The following is a 23,668-nucleotide window of genomic DNA, read 5'->3' as shown; positions in this document are numbered from 1 at the left end:
CGGTTTTAATTTAATTTTGATCAAAACCCAAATAGCACTGTGCTTACATTTTACAAAAAAAAATCAATCAATCAAGGTTTTACACATTGTTCTTAAGGAAGGACTGCCCCCTTCTGGCCACACAACAGAAATGTTCCCAATTAATCTTACTGATAAGTGTCATCAAATTTTTCTTTCCATGTGAAATTACTACGCAGTGATAAATCTATGAAATCAGAAAACTGTTGAACTACAGGGTTGTAAATTTTACAACCACAAGTATGTTTGACAAGTATGTCATTTAATGCTTTGACCAATGCAAATGTGTTCTACACATTTTCCAGCATTCAAAAAATAACATTAGCTCTTATCTTATTAACTTGGCATCTTTGCTTGGGTGCGCAGGCTGCCACCAGGGGCCATATGTCTATTTGATGCCTGTTATCTATATTTGATTACCAACTTTGCCATAAATTTCATGCAACATCAATCAACATAAAATTGCATAAAGGCATCAAAACCTCAACATCTTCAGTGGGTTAAAATTGCAGAGGTCTTCATGATCCATTATAGCGTATGGCTGTCCTCCAACCATCACTAAACTGTCCAGTGGTGTTATTTTATCATTACAGGATCTGTGCTTATTCATTGCTCCTTTATTATTTTTTTTGTAAAGGATTTCCCCTCTAGTGGCCTTCATTGTAATGGATGCAGTGGGCAGGAAGCACCTATCTAGCTTTATTATACATTCTTAGTTATGAGAGTTGCTTCATTCAAGTCAGCCGAAAGACACATACAAAACACCACAGTGTGGCTATAATTGCATTTCATTATCTTGAAGATTTTGTTTAGTGTTTGAACAGCTTGGTGAAACGCCCTGCAGAGCCAGAGGAGGACTCGCAGGAGTTTAGAAATGCAGGGATTCCAAAGAAAGATGCATCAGGTCTAACAATTTATTAAAGAAGGTTACAGACTTACAACAAAGGTCCAACAGTTCCCTCCTTGCCCCGATCACAGCATTCTGAAGGATGGACTCCACAGAAAGATTACTTGTCTGCATTCAAGTAAAGATACACAAAGGCCCTGGCAGGCTAAGTCACCTGGGAACACAGGTGGATGGTATTAATCATTACCTCCCCCTCTAGCTGTGCCTGGGGCTACATCAAAGCATGTGAAATGCATATGAGCTCAGTGCTACAGCTGCTACCAGTTAGGTAGGGGTCATCTTGACCATCAATATGCTGCAAGCGAAGCTTCCAGACCAGCTTGCCTTTTGGGGTCAACACATTTGGCTGCTTGACCTATTCACTGTTACGCATGCAATTAACTTCATTGGAAAAAAGAGTAGTGCAGAATTATTAAAAGCAGATAATAAAATAGCCAGGGCTGAGCAAGATCAGAAAATACTCCAATTGCTGCCACCCTTCAAAAAGAACAAATTAGCAGGAGAAATTTGTGACATTTGCACAAAATTGGCTGTTTGGGAGGCTTTTAGAGGCTCCAGTTATGAAGGGACAATGATAATGAAGGACAATGACTGGGAAGAAAAATGTTACCAAACATTTCTATAGACATCCAGGCCAGTAGAAAACCATTAGTCTGTTAATGTACAAAGATAACCTGCTGGCCTTTCTCTCTGATAAAATACTCAGACCAATGGAGGGCAGCTTTTTATCAGAGAGGCAAGAATCTGGCTCTCTGGGGTCACACAGTTCCTCAAGGGAGGAGGCTTCTGGGCTGTTGAGCAAATGTCTCATTTTCAACTGTCTCCATTTCTCTTTTCTAACCAGCAGTCCTGGTGGCATACAGAGCAATGACCCAGCCCTCAATACACAGAGGTCCTGGTTTAAACCCCATGGCACCTGGCATATAGTGTGTGCTTTAATTAAAACTGAGATTGTTTCATTTTTAAAAAATATGTAGACCATTAAAATAGACAGTGGCACATATTAGCTCAGCAAACTTCACTGACACCAACTTGAATCAAATTGCATGTCCCTTCAGTAGCGGACAAGCAAGGAATCTGGAAATCCACTCCTTTCTGGGTGTACAGATGTAGCATGGCACCCAGCTGGCTTACCTCTGGAAGGCTGCCATTCAAAGACTGTTTAGAGCTGTGCATCTACACACACACACACACACACACACACACACACACACACACACACACCATCATTTTTGTCCCAACAGCTGCTCCCCCAGTGCTTTGATAAAAGTATCTGAGGATGTTCTTGAAATGGACTCAGGTTTTATGAAACAGATGTCAGATTATGCATCAGGTAGAACAGAGGAGATATCAGAAAGGCAGACTTGAACATCTACTGTGCAGACATTTAATTCGGGATTGGGAACAGAATGCTAGATGAACTGGGCCTCTGGTCTGATCCAGTTCTTTCATTAATTTAACAGAAGAGTGAAAACTGGAAAGAGAATTTTGTTATTAATGTGTTTTCGAAGTATATGAAGAAAAGTGGCAGCTTTTAGACTGAAAATCTAAAAGCCAAAATATGCTATTGTTTATCAAATGTCAGCCACAGCACCTGTGAACCAAGGGAAATGCCTGTATAAACATCATGATTACTGTGATGGACCAGGTGCAAGTTACTGGATTACACTTACCTTGTAACCTCCTCTCACTAATACTTTCCCCCTGTTAAATCAAATTCATCCTTGTATGGTTGGTTGATTTATAAATCAATGTTTGGTGCAATTATATTAGCCAAAATCCATGCTGATGGTGAATAATACATGGCGAATTTCAAAGGAGGTAATTCACCAAAATGAGATGAGTTCAATGGAAGTTGAAAAAGAGTGGCTTGTATCCAATGCAATGCTAAGTAAACATCCTACTGAGGCAAGGATTCCCACTTGCACTATTGGACTTCTCCTCTTCTTCTCCCCCTTGCATACCCTGCCCCCTCCCCTAATCTGCTCCAGAGAGTTGAGGGGAATCCCAAAACAAATTTAGGAGCACACAGGTAAAGTCCCATTGCACAAGTGGAAATCCCACAAAACCCTGTTGCCCTTGAAATATGTTGTGGACAATTACCTTTTGTTAATTGGACAGCAACAGCCAATTCAATATTTTGAATTGCTTGCTACCAGTTAACAGATAAAAGCGCAGATGTGTTGTGGTGCTTGCCCAGAGAACTCAAAGAGTCTGTAAGCCCAGACAGGCAGTCTATCATCCTGGAGAGAATTCTAAAGGAAGCCAGTGCAGGTTTTTTAACACCAGTGCCATGTGCTGGAGGTCAGTTCCCAGACCAGTCTAGCCATAGTATTCTGCACTAATTGAAGCTTCCAGACCAGACCCAATGGCATCCCCCCATAGGGCGCATTGCAATAATCCACCCTTGAGGTTACCTGCACGTGAAGCACAGTGGTCAGGTTATCCCTATCCAGGAATGTCTAGAGCTGACAAAGCTAACAAAAGGCTCTCCTACCCACAGAGGCCACCTAAGCTTCAAATGACAATGGTGGTTCAAGGAGTATTCCCACGCTGTATCTCTTCTCCTTCAGAGGGAATGCAACCCCATTCCGTTCAGCTAACTCTCCCAGAAGACCACCCACCCACAAAGTCGCCCAGGGTTCACACTCAAGCTTGTTAGGCTGAAAGGGGTCTCATGCCACAGTGGTCCATAAGTGGGAAAACGAAGATGATTGATGAAGAAAAAGATGAAATAGGTGTTTATGCATACCCATAGCCTGTGCACCTCTCTCGTTTGTTCACAAGACTTAGAGAATTTCTGAATGTGCAAGCCTGCCCTGTTTGTGGGGAAAGAGTGATGTGGGTGTACACTTTATGTTACCCAACATCCTCTTACAAAATAGATACAAGGACAGCACAGTTGAAACTTTGAGTCACGACTGACCTGCAGTACCAAATCAGGACCAGACCTGCAAGAAATTCAAGGTTCAGATAAGAGGACTTGTATTGTGCCACATATGTTGGGATCAAGAAACAGGTGTATGTATTTGAAATGAGGGGATCTACTCGGCCAAAGTTAAGGCCGGTCTAAGTCTCATCAGTTTCAATAGGCGACCTAAACATGGGCTGGAATGTGCTTTTGGAATTTTAAGAATGCTTAGGCTTGCCTGGGTTGTGCTGATGTTCTTTGGTTAGGCAAATGCAGCAGTCTATACTGAAAGAGACCAGGATAGCCACACGCAGCCATGACAACGCCATTCCAATATTTTCCCCCGTATTGTTTTATTTGACAGGCATTTACAACGTTCCATTCATATACCTAAAAACATAAAAATAGACCTTCTTTCAGCTTATAAAAGAAATATATAAGAACCTTTGACATTGACAGTTCATGACGTTATGTACAAGAACAATGGCACCCTCCAAGTACAGGACGTTCAGCATTTGACAAGCTTATTGTATTCTACTGGGGACAGCTAAAACATTGTCATGTCTAATAAATTGGTACACAACCGACTTGAATTTAAATATAGTGAGATAACACAGGGTGTAAAAACCTTGCTAAAGCTTTTTAAGAAAACAATGAAGAGATTGCAAAAGTTAAAGACAATAAAACTTTCAAAACACTGAATATAGTGCGGGTGAGACTCCAATATTGGCTGGGACACGAGGCAGCTGGTGCTGCCGCCCGGTAACATTTTCCATTCACGTCTCAAAATATAGCCACAGCTGATTGTATAAAATAGAATCCCTAAAGCTATTATAAAATTTTAGGCTTTCAGCGTACCTACTAATGTGTCAAACATCAATAGATACAAAAATGATCCCTTCAAAAAAAACCCAAACCAAACAACAAAACTCTCTCCCCCCCCCCTTTTTTTTCCCGCAGATCAAAACTAAAATGGGAAAGCTATATAAATATTTAAACAGAAAAAGTGCTCTTTAAAAATTATTTGGAAATCTTTAAATTTCGGTCACAACTTTACCCTGTTACAGATGTTTAAATAAGAATTTTTTAATTGAAAAAAAGAAGAAGTTTTATTGTTCAGAACATTGCTCATATTCCACAGTGGGTTGGGGCAGGGGAGCAATCAATAGATACACTGATATCACAGAGGATAATAATAGGAGGAGGTCAGGTTTTTTGGCCACAAAATGTTCAATTTTTCCTGAGCCCTAACTTCATCAACCACAGAGGATCAAACTCATCCTAGACGCAGACTGTCTATTCCAACAGAATTTACAGCAGGGATTAATTTAACCCTCTTGGTTTCTCAGCTATTTAATGACATTGCTAACTTAATTCCAGTCTCAAATATGTACAGCTGTCCAGTTTTATTTTTATTTTACAAAAAGGAAAAAAAAGATTATCCCTAAGAGTTTCCAGTTTAGAATTATACTATAAAACCAACATCCTCAACCCTTTCTAAAAGGGTTGCTTTATATCCTAGAGTTGGAACGAAAACACAATCCCATGCACCTTTACTCGGAAACAAGTCCTGCTGTGTCAAATGAGACTTAGTCCCTAGCAAGCGTGCATAAGATTGCAGGCTAACACTGTAAAATTCCCATCCCTTTGTGCCCTTGCATTTCAGGTAAAATACAAAAAATATCTTTTTTCAAGTGTTAAATTTGGATCTCTTTTTCAAATAAAAAAAGAGTTTGGCATTGTTATAATTTTTCTCTTTAATGTAAAACTAGAACTTCCAACGTTGACATTAAATCAGACTAGCCACAGACCAAAGAGAACTCGGCACAACATAAATTCCAGATTTTCCCTCACACATTCCTAAAATATACATAGTGTTGCTGGATCCAGAGATCCTCCCTTGGTGACAGTAAGCTTTGTGAATGCTACTGTGTAGAAGTACCTCCCATGCCAAACAAACGTTTGGTGTTGTCAGTACTGATCACTTGTGAAGGGATGGGAGAAAGGGGAGCCTGGTTCTGGTTCCTCCCCAAGCAAGTGACTGGACCATTCTGAGCTGACAGCCCCAAATATCTGTTCAGCAGTGCATGCGCAGTGCAGGTCCACCCCATGCATACCCCTGGGTACTGAATGAAAGATTTTTTCCCCCTCCACTCAAACGCCAACCGTGGCATCCCATAAATTAGGGAAGTCCATGCACTGATGTCCGCTTCTTGGCATGGAACTCCCTTGCTGGATGAGAGTGAGAAATGTTGACGTTTAAGGGGGATATAAGAATACTGCAGCCTGAAAGACTTAATCCTTGCAGCTTCCTTGCTGAAGATGAACCCATGATTGACATGTCACATATAAAATTTGTTTGCTGCTTGTGCTATCAACTTAAGCAAATTAGATGCATTTTTGTTTTTTTAAAAAACCCACATACACACAACCACAGCAATGTGTATTCTAGTAAGATCTATGCATCACATTTCAATATGCAGCGCCTGATTAGTTTCGAATAAATAAAGCCCTTGGTAATGTACAGAGAAGGACTCAAGCTCATTCCAGTTTGTTTTGCTCCCCCCTCCCCTGTTATGCATTACCTTAAGGGAAACGAGAAGGTGGGGGAGAGGCTGTGTGGTTTCAACCTGTTTAGCTGCCATAACTGTATGTGCAAGTGTGCATTCCATAGGGTCATTCTCCACAATGTGTAAGGGGTGGGTTGGGGGCACATCTATGCCTACCATCTAAAGAGAAAGTGGCAGGTCTAAAGCTCAGTGTTCAGTTTCCTTGGTGGTACGAAATCTTCACGGCGGACCCAGATGACCTCTTCACTGTTGGCTTCCATGCTGCCATTAATTCCAGAGAGAGCAGCTTGCTTCTTTAGCTGAGTCATTCTGGATGCGTGCGTCCCCAAAGCAAACCGCACCTTGTCGCCTCGGCACGACTGGCTGCTTGTAATGGAAGCCGCCTGTAGCTGCTCCTGAAGTTCTTTTTCCACCATGGTGCTCCGCAGAGGCTCGCAGTATTCTTCATCATCACTGAGAATGTCGGTTTCTTTAATGTCCTCTTGCTCTTCGTACTGGCCGAGGTCAAACTGTTCTTCTACCCAGCGGTCAGTGTCCTTGTTGTTGGAGGCCTGCTGGGGCTCTTTTTCGGGACTGCTGGCGAACACGGCGTCTGAATCAATGGTAAATCTGTTTCGAGCCAGCCTCCTCCGCCGCCTCCCAAGAGACTTGCTTGGGGCAGACACTGTGTGCACACACAAAAATAAAACCCCAGATGCTTTTACAAACAATTGGTTACAAAACACTTTCCCCCAGAATTTGGCTTCCAAATCCTTTTTCATAATTATGTTAGTCAAGGGTCAACTGACAAGAAGAAGGGTGGGCAATTTTTACACCGTTTTCTGTGCAGGCAACTCGAATTTTAGACAGTTTCTGGGAATTATAAATTTTGCCAGTGACCTTTGAGAAATCTGGCCTCTAGCAGCTCCTCACACTAGGATAATGGACCCCATTTTGTCGCCTAATTGTTTGCTTTTTGTGCCAGGGCCATAGTGACAAACAGCCAATCCTGCATTGTGGAAAGGGTGGTTGGTATTTAATGGTCCTCCATTCTTTGCAGCTCTATTAATCTATGGCACAGGTTGGGAACCTTTTGTCAATCTGAGGTGCCATATCCCCTCATGGGAAGCCTTCCAGGGTCTGCCTGCCAGAGATGGCAAGAGGCAAAAATGGCTGCAGTAGCAGAAGCGACTCTTACTTTGGTACATACAGTGGATTGCATTCTAGCCATGCAAAAGTCAGAGGTGCAGAGCTATGCTGGTGAAGGGTGTGGCCCGCAGGCTTGAACGTCCCTGTTCTAAGATCTGCTTAGAGGGGAAACATGCTTTCCCAAGAATTCTGCATGTCTTGTAGTGAATGCCATAGCTTTTGATTGGGGGGGTGCACTTGTGCACCCAGAAGGAACAAGCAATGGGAGACGCATGAAGAAATGCTGTTTAATAAGATTCCCTGACACATGCATCTCCCCTTCAGGCCATTCACTACATGACAAATGGTGTCCATGCTCAATAGGTCTCTGATGAACTGAAGAAACCCAAAATGCCCCGTGTGTAAATGCAGACCACCCAACTTTCTTATGTCTTACACCCTCTTTAAGGTTTCAATGAAATGGACCAAAAATATGTATTTAAGGAAGGATCCAATTTCCTATTCCTTCTTGCTTAATTGTGAGCTTAAGAGAGGGAACTGAGTTAAGATTATACTCTCCTCCCCAGAAGCCGCATAGCACAGGCTAAGTACAGATCAGATCCAGAGACTGTAGGGAGCTGATAATGAATAGATGCTAAAGAGGACTGTACAAGTCCATGGATGTGTGTCTATTCCAAAGGAGAAGCAAACCCATTTGTTCATTCTCAAGGTCCTCCCAGCAACCGTGTAGCTATTCCAGTACAAGTTACTCGCTTGTGAATTATGCTCAAACCTAATTCTAAGCTGTTTGATACTTAACCACCAATCAGAAACACCCCCAAACCTGACATCACAAAGTTAACAGTCAGATTGTAGAATTTTAAAGTGGAGAAAAAGGTAGAGCATTACACAGTTCCTGCTCTCTTGAGACAAATGTTCTGCTATTTAGGAACCAAAGGAGTCAGCAGGAAATTAAGGGAGCTCTACAGCAGAAAGCAAAAGGCCAGTTTGTTTTTCCTCAGCACTCATAACCAGGCCTCTGAGGTGCAGAGTCTTGCACAATAAGTCCTGCTGTGAATATTATTGGTCTGTTACAAAAGAGGTAAAAATACCCAAGATACACGGTTAATTTTTCACTTAGATCCAAGATAAAAATCCTGTAAAGATCCATATTTTGCTTTTTCCTGAAGACAGCACAGCTTTTCCTCTCTACTCCACTGTCCCACAATCATACGCTTTCCAGTTTGTTAGTTTGCTGAAGGTCAACTGATAATGTGATAATGCAACCCCCTGCCCTAAGTCATGGGAAATGCAGGTAGTCCCCACCCCCACCCCCACAAGGCAGCCTATGAAATAAATAAAAGATGGAGACAGAAGCTGAAAAGTCAGCCATTTCCCTCTTGCTTCAAGGTCTACTACTAAATTGTGTAGCCATGGATCCACCTTACAAGGGGTCTTCTGAGGACAGAGACACTTGCCTTCCTAAACGTAAATGTCTGCCTATTGGTAACACATCTGATGGACTTGTAAAGAACCCCACCTGGATAACTTTCAAGCTTGAAAGGTGCTTGCTAAAGTGCAACCCCCCACACCCTGAGCAATGTGCTTTTAAAGGAAGAGTGAATTTGAACTCAGGAGGAACATGAAAGCACCACCACCATTTTGCACAAATAAAGAACTCAGGCGTGTCTTACAGCGGTGGTTGGGTTACCGAGATCTTGAAAAGCTGTAACCCTACAGTACCTGCCCTGTTCATAGCTGGCCTTGCACCTTTTAGAGCACTCAGTCTTTTTCCTCCAAAAGGAACATACTGCTGGGATGAAGGCAAACTTTCAGTTTTAAGAAGCTGCCTTCTGTGCTTGTCGCGTAATATTGAGTGAATAGACTTCAGAAAGTCCTTCCGATGATCTGGGGAACTAGATGAAAGAAATAAAGAAAAAAGGGAACACAAGTAAGGCACCAAGCTAGCAAAACTGTCTGCATTTGCATTCTATTTATTTAGCTTAATTTGCTGTATAATGTTGCAAGCTGCTGTACAATCTTAACTGAGTTCACCCTCACAAGAATCCTGTTAGATCAGCCACTGTTCTAACACTACAGACCAGGAACTAAGGAGCAGAACAATGTCAAGGCCACAGAAAGACCCTGGCAATGACCAGAATTAAACCCAGGTTTTCCAGTTCTATGCCCAGCTTTCCTCAGCATTATCTAGTCCTCTATCTAACTATTGATCTGTTCATTCATCTTTTGTTGGCTGCTCTTGGCTGTGGCTTTCAGAGTGGCTTACAATAAATAGTAACAATAAGGTTCATTACAAGAGTCAAATATATTTGTATATTTAAAAACAGCACTCTCTTACCTACAACAAAGGTGGAATGACCTCTCTGGCCTGCCTTCAGACTCAGATTTCACATGAACAATCTCACAGACAGAATTGGCCTCTGCGTCTAGAAGGAAGATAAAAACACTTTAAAAAAACAGTGTTTTGAATTTTCATGGCTACTACGGCCATCCCCCGTGACTGACAAAAGGGAGAGCTATGCAAGATTCACCAGGACTGTGTGAGCATCAGCTTCCAAAGGCTGCACCAAATGAGAGTTTGGGTACTTTCAGAGGAGCCACAGGCTGCACAATCCACATTTTAAAGCAAAGAGAATGAAATAAGAGAACAGCCAAGGCTACTCCTTTGGGGCGATCTCTTATTGCTTATTCTGTGGCTTCAAGGGCAACATTGACAGTCGTAAGTTGTTCTCTCGAGCCTGCAATACCATGTTACAGCACAACAGAGAAAAGAATTGTAGGCTCACTTGCCACAAAACTATTCCGCTATCTGTTTTAGGGCTTCCTGCAGCTTCTCTGCTTGCTAGTGGGCTTCCAGCTGTTCAACAAGATTCAGCTTCCACCGGAGTGAACCTAACAACTCATACAGCCAGGCCACATGCAGTGCACACCAGCAGCGCATATTAGGAATATTTGTTTCATGCACTTCAAAAAAGTGTCTATTTACTCTCCATGACAGCAGTTTCTGGAGATCAGATCAGACAATAGAATTTTTGTAGACCGACATGCAGAATGACAAGACAAGTGAGTTGCAATCAAGTAAGGGCCAGATGAACATCAGTGCTAACCTAAACCACCTTCCAAGTTGGAAACACAATCTGGCAGCTTGAGGTTTAAACCTTTCTTTATATATGTAGGAAATGAACGGTGGTTTGCATGTTTTAATGGTTGGTCAGCAACATGAAGCCACTGGTTAAAAAGGATTGGGAATGCTCTGAAATAAGAAAAAAACTAACATTGCTATAGCATAGGACCCAGTGGTTCCCAGCAAGTCTTTTGAGTGACTCAAGCTCAGCAGTGATCAACCTCAAATAAGGCTGCCTACATGCTTAAACAAGCATTTCACTGAACATGGCAAATGAGGCCTGGGAGCATGGCAGGATGATTCATTCAGTGCTCAGAAGAATGGCTGTGAGTGGCTTACAGTATATTAAAGAAATCAGTCACAATACTCCATCAAAATAAAAAATTTAACAGGCAAAGATTTAAGCAATTTCCTCTTTTAAAATTAGTCAAAATTTAGGCAAAGGTTTGCTGACATCTCTCACTTATGTGGCGGCAGCAGGGAGGCAATCCCTGGGCAAGATGTCTCAGCACCACCAAGGTGTTACCACCACCAAAGAGGCTGTAGAGTTAATGCTGAACCACTGAAATTAAATGGCAGGATAAGAGCCATTTCTCATAAGAGCCGAACTCATAAGAGCTTCCTCAAAGGATCTGAAAGCACAGAAACTGGGGAGGCTTCCTTCAGTATGGGACAGTATGGGTCATGTGGGACATTTAAGGTTAAAACCAGAATAATGAACTGCAGTCAGAAAGAAGTAATTAACCCATGTTTTTGGAGTGATATTGTATGGGTTCTACACTCGTGCCAGTGTAATAATGAATTTTGGAACCATGGTAGTTTACAAACTTTTTTCAAGGGTAGCCCACACAGAGTTCACTACAGCAGAGCCCAATCTAGAGATTGTGTGTTTCAATTTCAGGAGAAGCTGAACAGCCACATTTGCCAAACCAAAAGGCATGGTATGCTAGGCAGTTGCTGTGTTTTTTTCAGTCTTTAATTTGGTTTTACACTGAAGAGTCTGCTGAGGTTATTTTCTATTTTTCTGTTGTTGGAACTCGCTTTTATTTGCTCCATTTTTTGTATGTATGTTTTGGTACCTGCCTTGAATGTTTAGAAAAGCACAAAAGGTTTTTAAGTAAGATAAACATATTGTGGATGTTGGCTCATATTATGGCTCTATGATCTGTATTGTTTTCTTGGTACTGTTGCTGTGGGTTGGTTTGTCATGACCTTTGGCTAGAACAACAAACTTACATTGTAATAAAAAATAAATTAAAAACAGATCCAAACACAAAGAAAAATGTTTGCTTGCTACCTGCGCTTGCCGGTGCCCGAACTTGCAGAGCTTCTAAAGGAATCATGTGACGGAAACGGAATGGGTCTGAGTCTTCGTATATTGAAGCCCTGTGTGATCCTCCCTATGTAAGAGCGGGGAGAGAACCATGCCTATTATTATTTTTATAGCACTGACTTCACACCTGTGGTCTGAAGTATCCAGAAAAATAAAGCTAATGAAACTCTTTCCTACGAATGTGTTTTCCCTTTCCTTTAGCAATCTATCTCTGCCCATTTCTTAAGAAATAATGTTGCTAGCCAGCACTGCATTCCGGTTTCTTTCATTCCACTTGCCTGGGAATGAAAGGCAATCACTCCTCTGTTGACCACCTCCCCATCCCACAGACCTAAGAAAACTTTAGGTTCAAATATCTCACAAATGCTATTTGTCAGTTTTATTTTGCAGTGTGGTGTACTGTCCATAGTATACTGTTCGTAGCTTCTTCCAGATCTGGGAACTGGTAATGACTTATCAAAGTCCACTCAGCTTCTCTCAGCTAGTAAAGTACTAAGGCAGTGTTTCTCAATCTTTTTCAACCCATGCCCCCTTTTAACTAGCATTTAAATCCCATTCCCCCTTCAAACCTGGCTCCCCAATTATTTTATTTGAATTTTCAAAAGGATTAAAACACTCCTGCCCCTCCGATCTACAATAGCCCCACCAACGCCCCTCCACATTTGAGAAACACTGCACTGCACAATGCAAGGTGTGCAGTGCATTGTGTAGTTGCTGACTGCGTCCAAAATAGCAACTGCAAGTGCCTGCAATGATTCTGACAATGTCATATGAAATTGAGGAGAGCTGCTTAATATAAGCAACAGTTGTGCTCAGTTCCTTCAAAAGAATTGGGGTGAGCAGCATTGTCCACTTCAAGTTGCCCATCTGACTTTACTGCGATGTTGACCTATCCATTTGGAGGCTACCTTTGAAGGACAGCATTGTGCCCCTCAAAGGCATCCTGATTGCTGTTGTCGCTAGCTTCCCAGCTGAGAGGCAACCTGCGAGCACAATGCTATCTGTACACTTGGAGGTGGCATGCTTCTGAATACCAGCCGCTGAAACAAGCAGGAGGAAAGAGCGCTGTTACACTCAGATCCTGCTTTGTGGGTTTCGCACAAGCATTTGGTTGGCCACTGTGAGAACAGGATGCTGTACTAGACGGGCCATTGATCTGATACAACAGGGCTCTTCCTGTGTTCTTGAAGCCAACAGAACGATGCCTCTGGAGTCCTTCAAAGACAGTCTGGCTTCTGCCTCCACATCCCTTCCTGAGAGGTGACTTCACATGTGTGACTCTGACTATCTACTGGGAACTGCAGGGAAGTTTCAGCATGTGCCAGTTTTAAATACTGATAGTGTTATTTACTGTAATAGAAAAACTTACCAATTTTTTCTTCTGTTTGGAGCCATCTTTATAGACAAGAACCACAGCAGTTTTGAATACTAGAGAGGGACCAAAATATATAGAAAACCAGTAATTTGTAGTGTGGAATAGATTGTTAAGTCAAAGTAGTGGGAAAAGGGGAGGTGGATACATTCCCATGTACATATCCCATGCGCCCAAACAACTAAGTTTATGCTTGGAAATTTCAAATGCTTATCTCATCATCAACATTTTATTATTTATACCCCACCCATCTAACTGGGTCATCCCAGCCGCTCTGGGCGGCTCCCAAAATACATAAAAACATAATAACATTATCATTGAAATATTTTACAATAAAAAACATGGTTGGGAAATATTATACATATGTAATGCTGATACATTAGCTTTCAGAACAATCCTGCTAAGGAATATAATGATGGCGGGGGATTATGAATGCAAAACATAAAAGACATACTGTAGCTTATTAAAAATATGAAGTAATTAAACTGTCTAGAATAGATGCTGGCAAAATCAAGTGTCAGTACACTGTTTCACCCCCACCCCCACTGCTACAGATATATTATTATACCTTTGCATGCAAGTATTCTAAATCAGGGGTGGGCAGAGAATATATCTCAATCTACTGGTATGAATCTGATTGGTTTGCAATAAATAGGCATGGATTTCTGACTTCCCCTCATCCTAACATTATATTCCTGAAATGAAGAAAGATTAAGGTAAACAGGAATGGGTTTGAGCATGGAAGGAGTGTGAGCGCCATTCAGCTCTGATACCGAAGGCAAATTTATGGAATTTAATACTAAATTCATGTCTTTTGCATTAGGCTCTGGTTGGTGGATCTAAGCAAGGGCTCTAATAAAAAACGAAGCACATCTCACAAACCTGAAGTCTGCCCACCACAGTTGTAGATTATAGCTCTATATTAAAAACATTACAGACACTTATACTGGTTATCATCAAACTACATATTGTGGGAATTATTTTATGCATTATAATGGGATTACTCCAGAGCAAGCAGTTTAATGATTAGCAGTTAATTTTCTTGATTGAATAAGGTTCCTATAAGCAATCAACATAATAGTAGCTCATATATTTTAAAAGGACAAAATTCAGTGAATAAAGTCCCAGATATCCATAAGTTACAAAGCTAATGTATTACTTCAAAAGAGGTTTTTTAAAAAAATCCATGCTGCTAATCTTATTAAATTGTCATGCATTCCTAGTTCATCTGCAGGCAATTAATTCTGCCACACTGCTGTGCTAAGGAAAGGAACCAGCATCAACATTTACATAGGAGTAAAATGTAGGCCAATAGCCCCAATGGATGTAAATTGAGGATGGAAGGAGAAACTGGTTGATCATGGTTAGACACCATTTTCAACCAGAGCAGACTGGGCTCCTAAATTTACATGACTGACACGTGAAGAGTAATTTTCAGGATGTGCTGATTCAGTTCAGCCAAAACCTATAAGCTCATGGTACGCATACCTAACCTACTCACAATGCAGAGGCGATTTCATGAACTATACATTCCACATGGCAGGAGGAGCAATTTTGGTGCATGGAAGTCCTGTGGCACAACAGACACTACCTTTTTTTTTTTTTTTTTAGGGAAAGGTCCTTTTTCTTGCACTTACTGTTTATTGCTAAAGTAGTTTGCATTTAAGCACTGGCCTGGTAGTCCACCCCTAGCAACAAGGACTCCTATGCAGGCCAAACAGCAGGGATAGAACACTCTGTCCCTCCCCTTTGCCTAGCATAAAAGCCAAGCTACCAGAAGAGGGAAGCCCCCTCCTCTGTGCCCAGCACAAAAATTTAGCAGGCTGCTGCAAGAGGGACACAGCTCCACATTTCTCTTCTGCCAGGCCCCAGCACTGTTGAAGGCTAGCAACTTTTGTGGGCTTATTTGCAAGGCTGTGTTAAAGCACTAACCTGGAATGGTAGGAGACTCCCCTGGAGCTATGACCCCAGAAACAATCATTGGCAAATTCTGCCTAAGTTCTAAATGAAAACTATCATTTGCTTTGTTTTTTGGGGAAAAGCACATACCAAATGCTGCCAATTCAGGTTCCTTTTTCCACTTCCCAAGCGACGTGGGAGGATTAAGCCAGATGACTGTGGTGTGCAAAAGTAAGTCTCCCATAGAAAGATCTGCAACCTGCCAACCAGAGAAACGCAGACAGAAAAGAAATGTCAGTGTGCTTTTTAAAAACTGGTTTCATAAAATTATCGACACTGAAGCATGCTGGTGAATTCTTGTAATGGGATTTTAAAATGATGGCTTTGCAAGTCTAAACAAAAGACATGATTCAAAAACTGCAACGTGCGTCAAACAAAGGCCTGGAGGAGCAGATCTTGCCCCTGGGCCTGAGGTTCTCCATTCCTGGCCTACTGCAGGCCGCATCTCCTACCCCAAATGGAAGAGAGAAGATGCACTGGCTGGTGCTGAAAAGCAAGGCATGTGAATTTCATGTCCTCAGCATCAGCTGATGCTAGGAACAAGGCAAGCAGTTCCAATTTTAGGCATTCCTAGTATATTTAAGATAATGTTTTTTCTTTGAATGATGCATGGGTAAATGTAATCTAACATAAACCAATGAAACCCATACAATTTATTGGCTAAGATTTCTTTGAATGACAGCCCTAGTCCAAACAATTTCCATTTCCAGCTTCCAGATAGGCTTTCTTTACAGGTATTAAACATTACTTTCAAACGCACCATTGGCCACATCATTGTTTCAAGGAATATAGGCTGAAAGCAAAGGAAAAGGAAACAAACCCAAGCAACCTGGATATATAGATAGGGCAGTCATATAGTGCATGGGTTGGATAGTCATGTATTATTTATTTAATTTAATAATTTATAAACCACTTCCACTAATGCATCCCAAAGTGATTTAAAATATAACAAAAATATAAAACAGGTTTATATAAAATAGTTGCATATATAAAAACAATTACAACTTATATGTAACAGTTTCAGACAACAGCAACACAGACATATCATCTGGGATAAAGATCTCCTTTCAGAAGGCTATTTATACCATACCAACACAGTACTTGAACCAGAATTTATACAATTGCCACCAAGGCATGTCTTCTGGAGTGTTTATGTGCTGTTTATAATTTGTGAGACAGTGAAAGAAAACAGAACTAACAACTAGAAATAAGAGATTAAATTCTTAAGTCACAAAAGATATATCATCCTTTAAAAAAAATAATCAAAATATCTTCCAAACTATCAAGAACATGCCCTTACCTCTTTTTTGTCTCCTGTTTGCTCTGCAATGAGCTGGTCAAACACAGCACCATATTCCTCATGGATTTTCTGCATTTCATTAATATGGCTGGCAACTTTGTTCATTGTTTTAATGGCCACTAGAAGAAGGAAGGCAAAGAAACAGAAAGCAATGAGAGTAGAGATACCAGACTGCATTACTATCCTTTGGGAGTGTTTATCTGCATTGCGTTTCTACTGCATTTTTAGAACATTTAGACAATTGTCCTTGTGCTCTTGGTTTGCAACACAACACCTTCCATCACAATGTATTTGACCTGCTGGCCGGGAATAGGTTATTCTTTTTCCTGCGTTATCTTTTTATTATGTTCCTCAGTCTGCAGCAATGCTGTGATTTATCAGCCAAACAGGAGAGTTAGTGCAGGCTGGGCAGAGTGTGTGAAGGAGCAGTGATTAAATTTGGACTCACTGAACTACAGTCTTGATAGTACTGAGGGACAGTAGCTGTGCAATTTTATTTTTAATGAATCACAACCAGTTACGCAGCCATGCAATGCATAGTACAGTATTGCACATACACTGTTTTTATCTACTCAGCAACACATGTAAAACTGAATGCTTTGCATGTGTTGATGCAACAGCATGACCACCCAAGGGTGTGATCAATTACAGAACAAAATGTGCAAGTGTTGCCCTGTGCATGCACTCTTAGAGACTACAGTGGTGCCCCGCAAGACGAATGCCTCGCAAGACGAAAAACCCGCTAGATGAAAGGGTTTTCTGTTTTTCGATGCTCTTCGCAAGACGAATTTCCCTATGGGCTTGCTTCGCAAGATGAAAACATCTTGCGAGTCTTGCGATTTTTTTCGCTCCCCCCCCTTTTCTAAGCCGCTAATAGCCTTTTAGCCGCTAAGCCTTTAATAGCCGCTAAGCCGCTAATAGGGTTGCTTCGCAAGACGAAAAAGCCGCTAGACGAAGAGACTCGCAGAACGGATTATTTTCGTCTTGCGAGGCACCACTGTATCTTCAAGCACTCAATTAAGATCCCTAAAGTTTCCTGGGTGGGTTGACCTTATCTTTTCTATACTGTGCATTGGCAAATCTGAGAACATGCAACAGAACATCCCTTTCTCCCTACCCCACATCTTCATAAGCAGGGACCAATTAAACCTCTAGGTGCAGGTTCCCCACATACTTTTAGCTATATGAACTCCTTTCAAGAGTTACATATGTGGGTCACCTTGTAACATGTTAAGTGGCTCTACAGAACACAAGCGGGGTCCTCCTGGATTAGACCAAAGGCCTACCTAGTCCAACATCCTGGTCTCCTGCAGCTGTCTGTGGGACACTCGCAAGCAGGATGCAGGAACATGTGACAAAAACAAACACGTAATAAAACTTGGCACACGTTAAGCTTTCAAATCACACTCAATATCAGCTTACCATCCAGGTGATAATGCTCTTCACTGTCTGCATCAGTGAGGGCAAAGAGTTCTTTCAACAAAAGAGGGTACTTCAATATCCTCTGGATGGGTTTGATGAGGTACGACTCTAACGTTGATGAGTGCTGTCGTCTGGGATTCTGAGCATCCAAAAAAGCCTTAAACGCAGTGTCTGTCTTAGCTAAAGGATTGGAAATAAAAAGCAACTCTCAGGACATGGTGAAAACATTTTGCTTTGTTTAAAAAAATATATATTATTACATATTATTTATCTACCCCTCTCTCTGCCTGAAGGTACTCAAGGTGGCAAACAATATACAGATTTACAGTAAGATGAATATTGTTAAATTTTAAGGTGTAGCCACCACCCACATGGTTTGTGGGGTGACAGATTTCTCAAGCACCATTCCAACAAGAAAACAGGAAGGCAGGTGATGAGAGGGGTGGGGAAAGTGGTGAGAAAAATACCCAAAACTCAAGCATGGAAATGTGACTTCATGAAAATGGATACGGAAACAGTCAGTTGAATGATGTGCCTATAATGGAATCAGCTGGCATGTGCAGGGTTTGTACAGGGAGGTAAGGGAATGCAAATTTGCACATGGACTGCATTTTTTTAAAAAAATCCACTTGGAAAGCACAAGAGAAAAGTATTGTTGGCTGACAGTATTTGAACATTGTGGTATGCAGCTTCATGGGCAGGTTGTTAACAGAAGGCCTCTTCCCTTCCTAGGGCTTGCTTCCTGGAGGAGAGCGGGGCTGTGGCACAGTGCTAAAGCAAACGCTTTACCTGCAGAGAGGTCTTAGGTTCAATCTCAGACACAACTAGGAAAGACTCCTGCCTGGAATCCTGGACAGCCCCTGCTAGATGGATCAATATTGATCTAGATGGACCAGTGGTCCAGCTTCTTCCCTGTAGTTTCCCATCAGATATTAAATGCTGTATGGCATAAGTGATTACATCCTCCCAACACCATATGAACTTCCTTGATTGCCACAAAGCTGATTAACGTTATATGACAATACAGGAAGCAACTCTCCATCTCCTCTCCTACCTAGAGCTACCTGTCTCATCCCACCCATAGCACCAGCCAACACATACTCCATGTACACCATCCGTGATAAATATTCATATGGACTAGCAGAAAGGCGGCTTCATGAAATGGCTCCCTCTTTGGCCTCCCCCACTTTATATGTGCATAGACCTGAATGCAGTCCAGGGATCAATGGATCCCAGTGTAAAAATAAATTAACCTTACATTACACTACAGAACTTGCAACTTCCTCTTCCACCCACAAGTCATTCCTGATAAAGATATATATGCATTATGGATATGCAAGCTGTGCTGTAAAGGAACCATTTCCCTATATACATAAATATTTCACAGGAAACTTCTGTGTATGATTAATTTTGCAGGTAGCTTTAAAAAAATACTCCTCTGGAGCTTAAGAAGATGGAACTGCCTTTCTATCTAGTTTGTTTGGGGAAGAGTTTGCTGATACAAGCACCCCAGTTTCCAGAAAATGAATTACTTAAGCAAAGAGAACTCTGAATAGGTTTGTTACCAGCTAATATACAAGAGTAAAAAAGAGTTTTAAAGTGACACACAAATTGTATCACTCATCAAACTGGTATTAAACCTGTATTAACAGTTTTGAAAGACCTCAAAAGATCGCACAGCAAAATAATCCATGCCTGTATTCACAGGGCTACAAGCACATATAGCTCTAGCATCACCCAAACCCTGAATGTAGGGATGCAATATTACGGTTTGAGAGAGGCTACCACACAATTTGAGAATAAGGGAGGTATGTTGCGTTCATATAGCTCTTACCTTTCACAAGAACTTTTGGAACTTTTGTATGGCTGGCACAAAAGGCACTGTAGAGCTTGAAACGATCAGCATAATAAAGGAATGACCCACCCAAGGAAAATAACACTTTCTAGGATCAAGAGAATGGAAAGCAGAGAATTTTAGCTGCTTTGTTTGTTTTTTAATAGTGCATTCAGACATTCTATAAAGTATACAATACTTTTTCTCATCCCTCCACCCATATCATACGACTAGAGCTTTTGAGACCAGAAGGAGAAGGAAGTTGATAATTCAGAATACAAGGAATGTCTTAAGTATCAACCGATTTCATTGGGAAGCCTCAATTTCAAGCACAATAAGAATGTAAAACAAAAATCGCACAAGACTCCACTTAGAAAATTTTTTTGATGAACAACCTTGAAGTGGGGGCGGGAGGGGGGAAGGGCCACTGGAGTTTCCCTCTCTTCCTAATAACATCTTAAAATGAAATGTGAATTCGTAGGAGTTTATTTATTTATTTATTTATTAAATTAATATACTTCTCTTTACCCAAGGATCCCAGGGAAGTTTATAGTATTTACCCCCCCACATTTTGCCATCTGGACATTTATGATGGATGCTTTTGGGGACCAATAAGAAAACACTGGCCCCTTTGGAGGAAAGTGGACATTATCATTTCTGAAGGAGGTAGTTCAGAAATCTAGAATTCCCTCCTACCTTCAGAGGGAATGAGGAAAGTTTCTGGGTAGCATCCATAGCAACAGACCATCAAAAGCTGCCTCATGAAGGGAGAGATCACTACCAAGAAACTGACCTTATTATTTATTTAATGCACAGCCCTACAAGAAACCCACACCTAGGGATCATTTACCACACAATCCTGCTATCTTACTGAGGTCAGATGAAAGTAAAAAACTGAAGAGAACAATCTGCACTTAAATGATAAAGATTTATAAAACATGCACATATTCCCGTTTAGTAATGTTATAACCTAATAATGCAATATTTAAAACATTTTCCAGTTCCTCTGATACTGCTTCTTTGCAATTAGTTTTTACTTTTTTTCTTTACATTTCTTTTATGTATTACGTAATTCCTGGTAACAGGAAAGAGAAGGGTAATAAAGAAGTGGCTTTCTTTTCTGCTTTTTTGTCAAGAGCAAACAGAGTGCAGTTTATGGTTCAGATTTCCAGTGTTATTTTCTAGAAAATGGCACACTAGCCTTGCCTGAACTGAGGCCTTATGACAATGAAATTTCTGTTATTTACTCTTCAACAAAAATACAAGTGAGAAACTGGATATGAAAACACCCTTATAGCATACTATGAATTAAATTAAATTAAATTAATGGAGAGTTAGGAGTAATGCTACAGATTAATTAAAATAAATGCTTACTTTAAACTGGTCAACTTTTTCAAGCTTTTCCAGATCTGGAACCAACCTCACCCCATCTTCAAGCGTTTTCAGGAATTCAACCTGAAATGCCACCATTTCAGTCAAATTTCCAAAGAGAACGTCAAGCTGGTGAGAAAGAAATAGGGAAACATGGGTTGAAAATTATTCCTCTCACATAAAATATGTAACAACACATCATCTCTACATTTTTAGACTCCTAAATGCCATCAATCTGATTTTAGTATAAAAGTCTAATCCTGCTAACCAGCCTTTATTAGAACATGTTTGCCCTTACAAATCCTTGGCAATATCAGTCATCAGCTTCATTATGCTCAAAAATCCATTTCAGAATTTCACGGTTCGAATCTACACTGCATCTTGTTTAATTTCAGCCAACAAACCTTCCTGAATAATATACTGGGGAAAGTTCCATACCTCTTCTTGAGTGAGGAATGTTTCCTTTTGCAGAGGCATCAGGTATCTCTCCATTAGACAATTTAAATCCTGAAAGTAAAAGAAAATTACTTTAGCTGCATTTTCTCCCAATCCTAGAAAGTACAGGTTTAAAGCATCTTCCTGGAGCTGGTTTGCACATAATGTAAACAGAATTTAGCAAAGCGCTGCTCTGGTTCTCCAGAAGCGGCTTAGTCCTGCTGGCCACATGACCCGGAAGCTGTACGCCGGCTCCCTCGGCCAATAAAGCGAGATGAGTGCCACAACCCCAGAGTCGGCCGCAACTGGACCTAATGGTCAGGGGTCCCCTTTACCCTTTAAAAGAGACTCAGCATGTCTGATCTAAGCATTGGGCTCATACTCTCCCCCACCCCTCTCTTCATTCAGTGTGGCAAAGAAGGGTTTCTACCTTGTTAACCTTCAGTTGCAAAGAACCCCTACTTAGTGAACCATAAATTGTGGTAAAACACAATGATTGGTTAAACAAGCCATCTTAATAAACCATTGGCTAGGTTACATGAGACAGTAAACAAAGCCAAGGCTTACAAGGACCATGCAAACATGTGGGCTCCCAGAGAGCCATTTGCAGCCACTTAGCTCCTGCCAGAACTTTGACATCAGCAGGGAATAGAAGAATGCCATGCTCCACCAGGTTTGTGACTAAGAGACAGAAGCTTAACACTGGGGATTTCACAAATAATCTAATGGGAGTGCTTGCAAAGCCGAACATGCTTGGTCTTGTGAGCAGGATACAGAGGAGCAGCTACTACTCCAGCTGATTCTAAGTGTCCACCACCCCCCCTTTCTTGTTCACCTCACTAAGCTTATCCAGGACTGGAGAAGATGGGAGCCGGCGGTGGCGATGTTCAGAGCACCCATGCCCTTGTGAGGATTACACATTCCAGCATCACTTGTGGGAAACTGAGGGTTGTACCAATTTCCCCGCAGGGATGCTAGGATGCGCAGTCCCGAGTGCTTTTCTGTGTCTGCTTCTTCCCTTTCTCCTGCATCAGCTAAGGTTTACAGGCCATGGGGTGGGCAGGTGAAGACAATGGAAGACCGTGGACAGTCCAGTTGCCCATGCATTTTATGTGCAGGCTTCAGGGGAGCACACACAAAGGATCAAGCCCCTCCACACTGCCTTTTATACATGACTATTAAGCATTTCCCAAAAGCAGCAGTTCACCTTGACATATGTGCGTTCTGTTTCAAGGAGTTCACAAATAACCTTGCGCAGTTTGTCAGCATCGGTTAGCTGTCTTGTAGTGGCTTGCTGAGGCCCAGTAAATTCCTGAGGGGTCACACAAGAGTCAGACGAATTCATCTCATGAAGACTGCGACAAAAAGCAGCAACCTGTTCTGTGCTCTTTAAAATTAAAAACACACATATAGCCGATGTTATTTTCCAGAAACAATGGTGCCATCGTTACCAGTCCCACTGAAATGTCCAGATTAAGCTATCACCATTGTTTCTCCGATTTAAAGCACTTCAAATTACCGGGCTCTTCTAAAGCAAAATGTAGTATATTACATCGACAGAATAACAATGCAAATTACACATGATTACTTTTCTAAAGGAACTATGTGATGCTGGACACAAGGTAATTAAAGCATTCTACAAGCCCAGTCCTGAAGCCTGCTGCACTAGGAAATAGCTGCTTAGGACAGGGTTTACCAACTGCTGCATCAGCATAACTTCACAAGAGGTTATATCAACAGTGCAGAAATGTTATTCAGATGTCGCAGTAAGAGAGCTGGCTCAAATGTCCAGGTTTGAGATGCCAATTACTGAGATATTCACACCCTTAGGAGTTTGCTAGAATTGCTTGACACAAGATTGTTCCCAGGAGGCCAAGCAGAGAAGACACTGAATATGCCTTTTATTTTAAACTGACAGGTTTTACTACCACCCGCTTGTTTACCTCATTTGCCATTTTGTTGTTTCTGACGGAAAGGGGCACGA

At 41.4% G+C, this 23,668-nt stretch overlaps 1 protein-coding gene across 7 annotated transcripts in view; it reads right to left on the bottom strand.

Annotated features, from left to right (window-relative positions):
* Positions 1 to 4,164: 4,164 nt before the first annotated feature.
* Positions 4,165 to 23,668, bottom strand: part of TIAM1 (TIAM Rac1 associated GEF 1) — a 187,742-nt gene continuing 168,238 nt past the window's right edge. For 4 of the 7 annotated variants that reach the window (XM_081907974.1, XM_081907975.1, XM_081907973.1 and 1 more), the window contains 12 exons: positions 22,892 to 23,071; positions 21,688 to 21,756; positions 21,253 to 21,378; positions 19,879 to 19,987; positions 18,045 to 18,224; positions 16,623 to 16,741; positions 15,413 to 15,521; positions 13,361 to 13,419; positions 11,956 to 12,058; positions 9,873 to 9,960; positions 9,257 to 9,429; positions 4,165 to 7,070 (listed from right to left, as the gene is read on the bottom strand). In XM_081907974.1, coding sequence (XP_081764100.1) covers positions 6,586 to 7,070; positions 9,257 to 9,429; positions 9,873 to 9,960; positions 11,956 to 12,058; positions 13,361 to 13,419; positions 15,413 to 15,521; positions 16,623 to 16,741; positions 18,045 to 18,224; positions 19,879 to 19,987; positions 21,253 to 21,378; positions 21,688 to 21,756; positions 22,892 to 23,071 — 1,800 coding nt within the window. In that variant the 3' untranslated portion in view covers positions 4,165 to 6,585. Of the gene's footprint in view, positions 7,071 to 9,207; positions 9,430 to 9,872; positions 9,961 to 11,955; positions 12,059 to 13,360; positions 13,420 to 15,412; positions 15,522 to 16,622; positions 16,742 to 18,044; positions 18,225 to 19,878; positions 19,988 to 21,252; positions 21,379 to 21,687; positions 21,757 to 22,891; positions 23,072 to 23,668 lie in introns of all 7 variants that reach the window. The other 3 variants (XM_081907977.1, XM_081907976.1, XM_081907978.1) reach the window with 3 other exon arrangements.

Source organism: Podarcis melisellensis, assembly GCF_964234715.1.
Source record: "Podarcis melisellensis genome assembly, chromosome: 4".
Lineage (NCBI taxonomy): Eukaryota > Metazoa > Chordata > Lepidosauria > Squamata > Lacertidae > Podarcis > Podarcis melisellensis.
The sequence above is the reverse complement of the archived record's forward strand: the minus strand, read 5'-3'. Positions and strand labels throughout refer to the sequence as shown.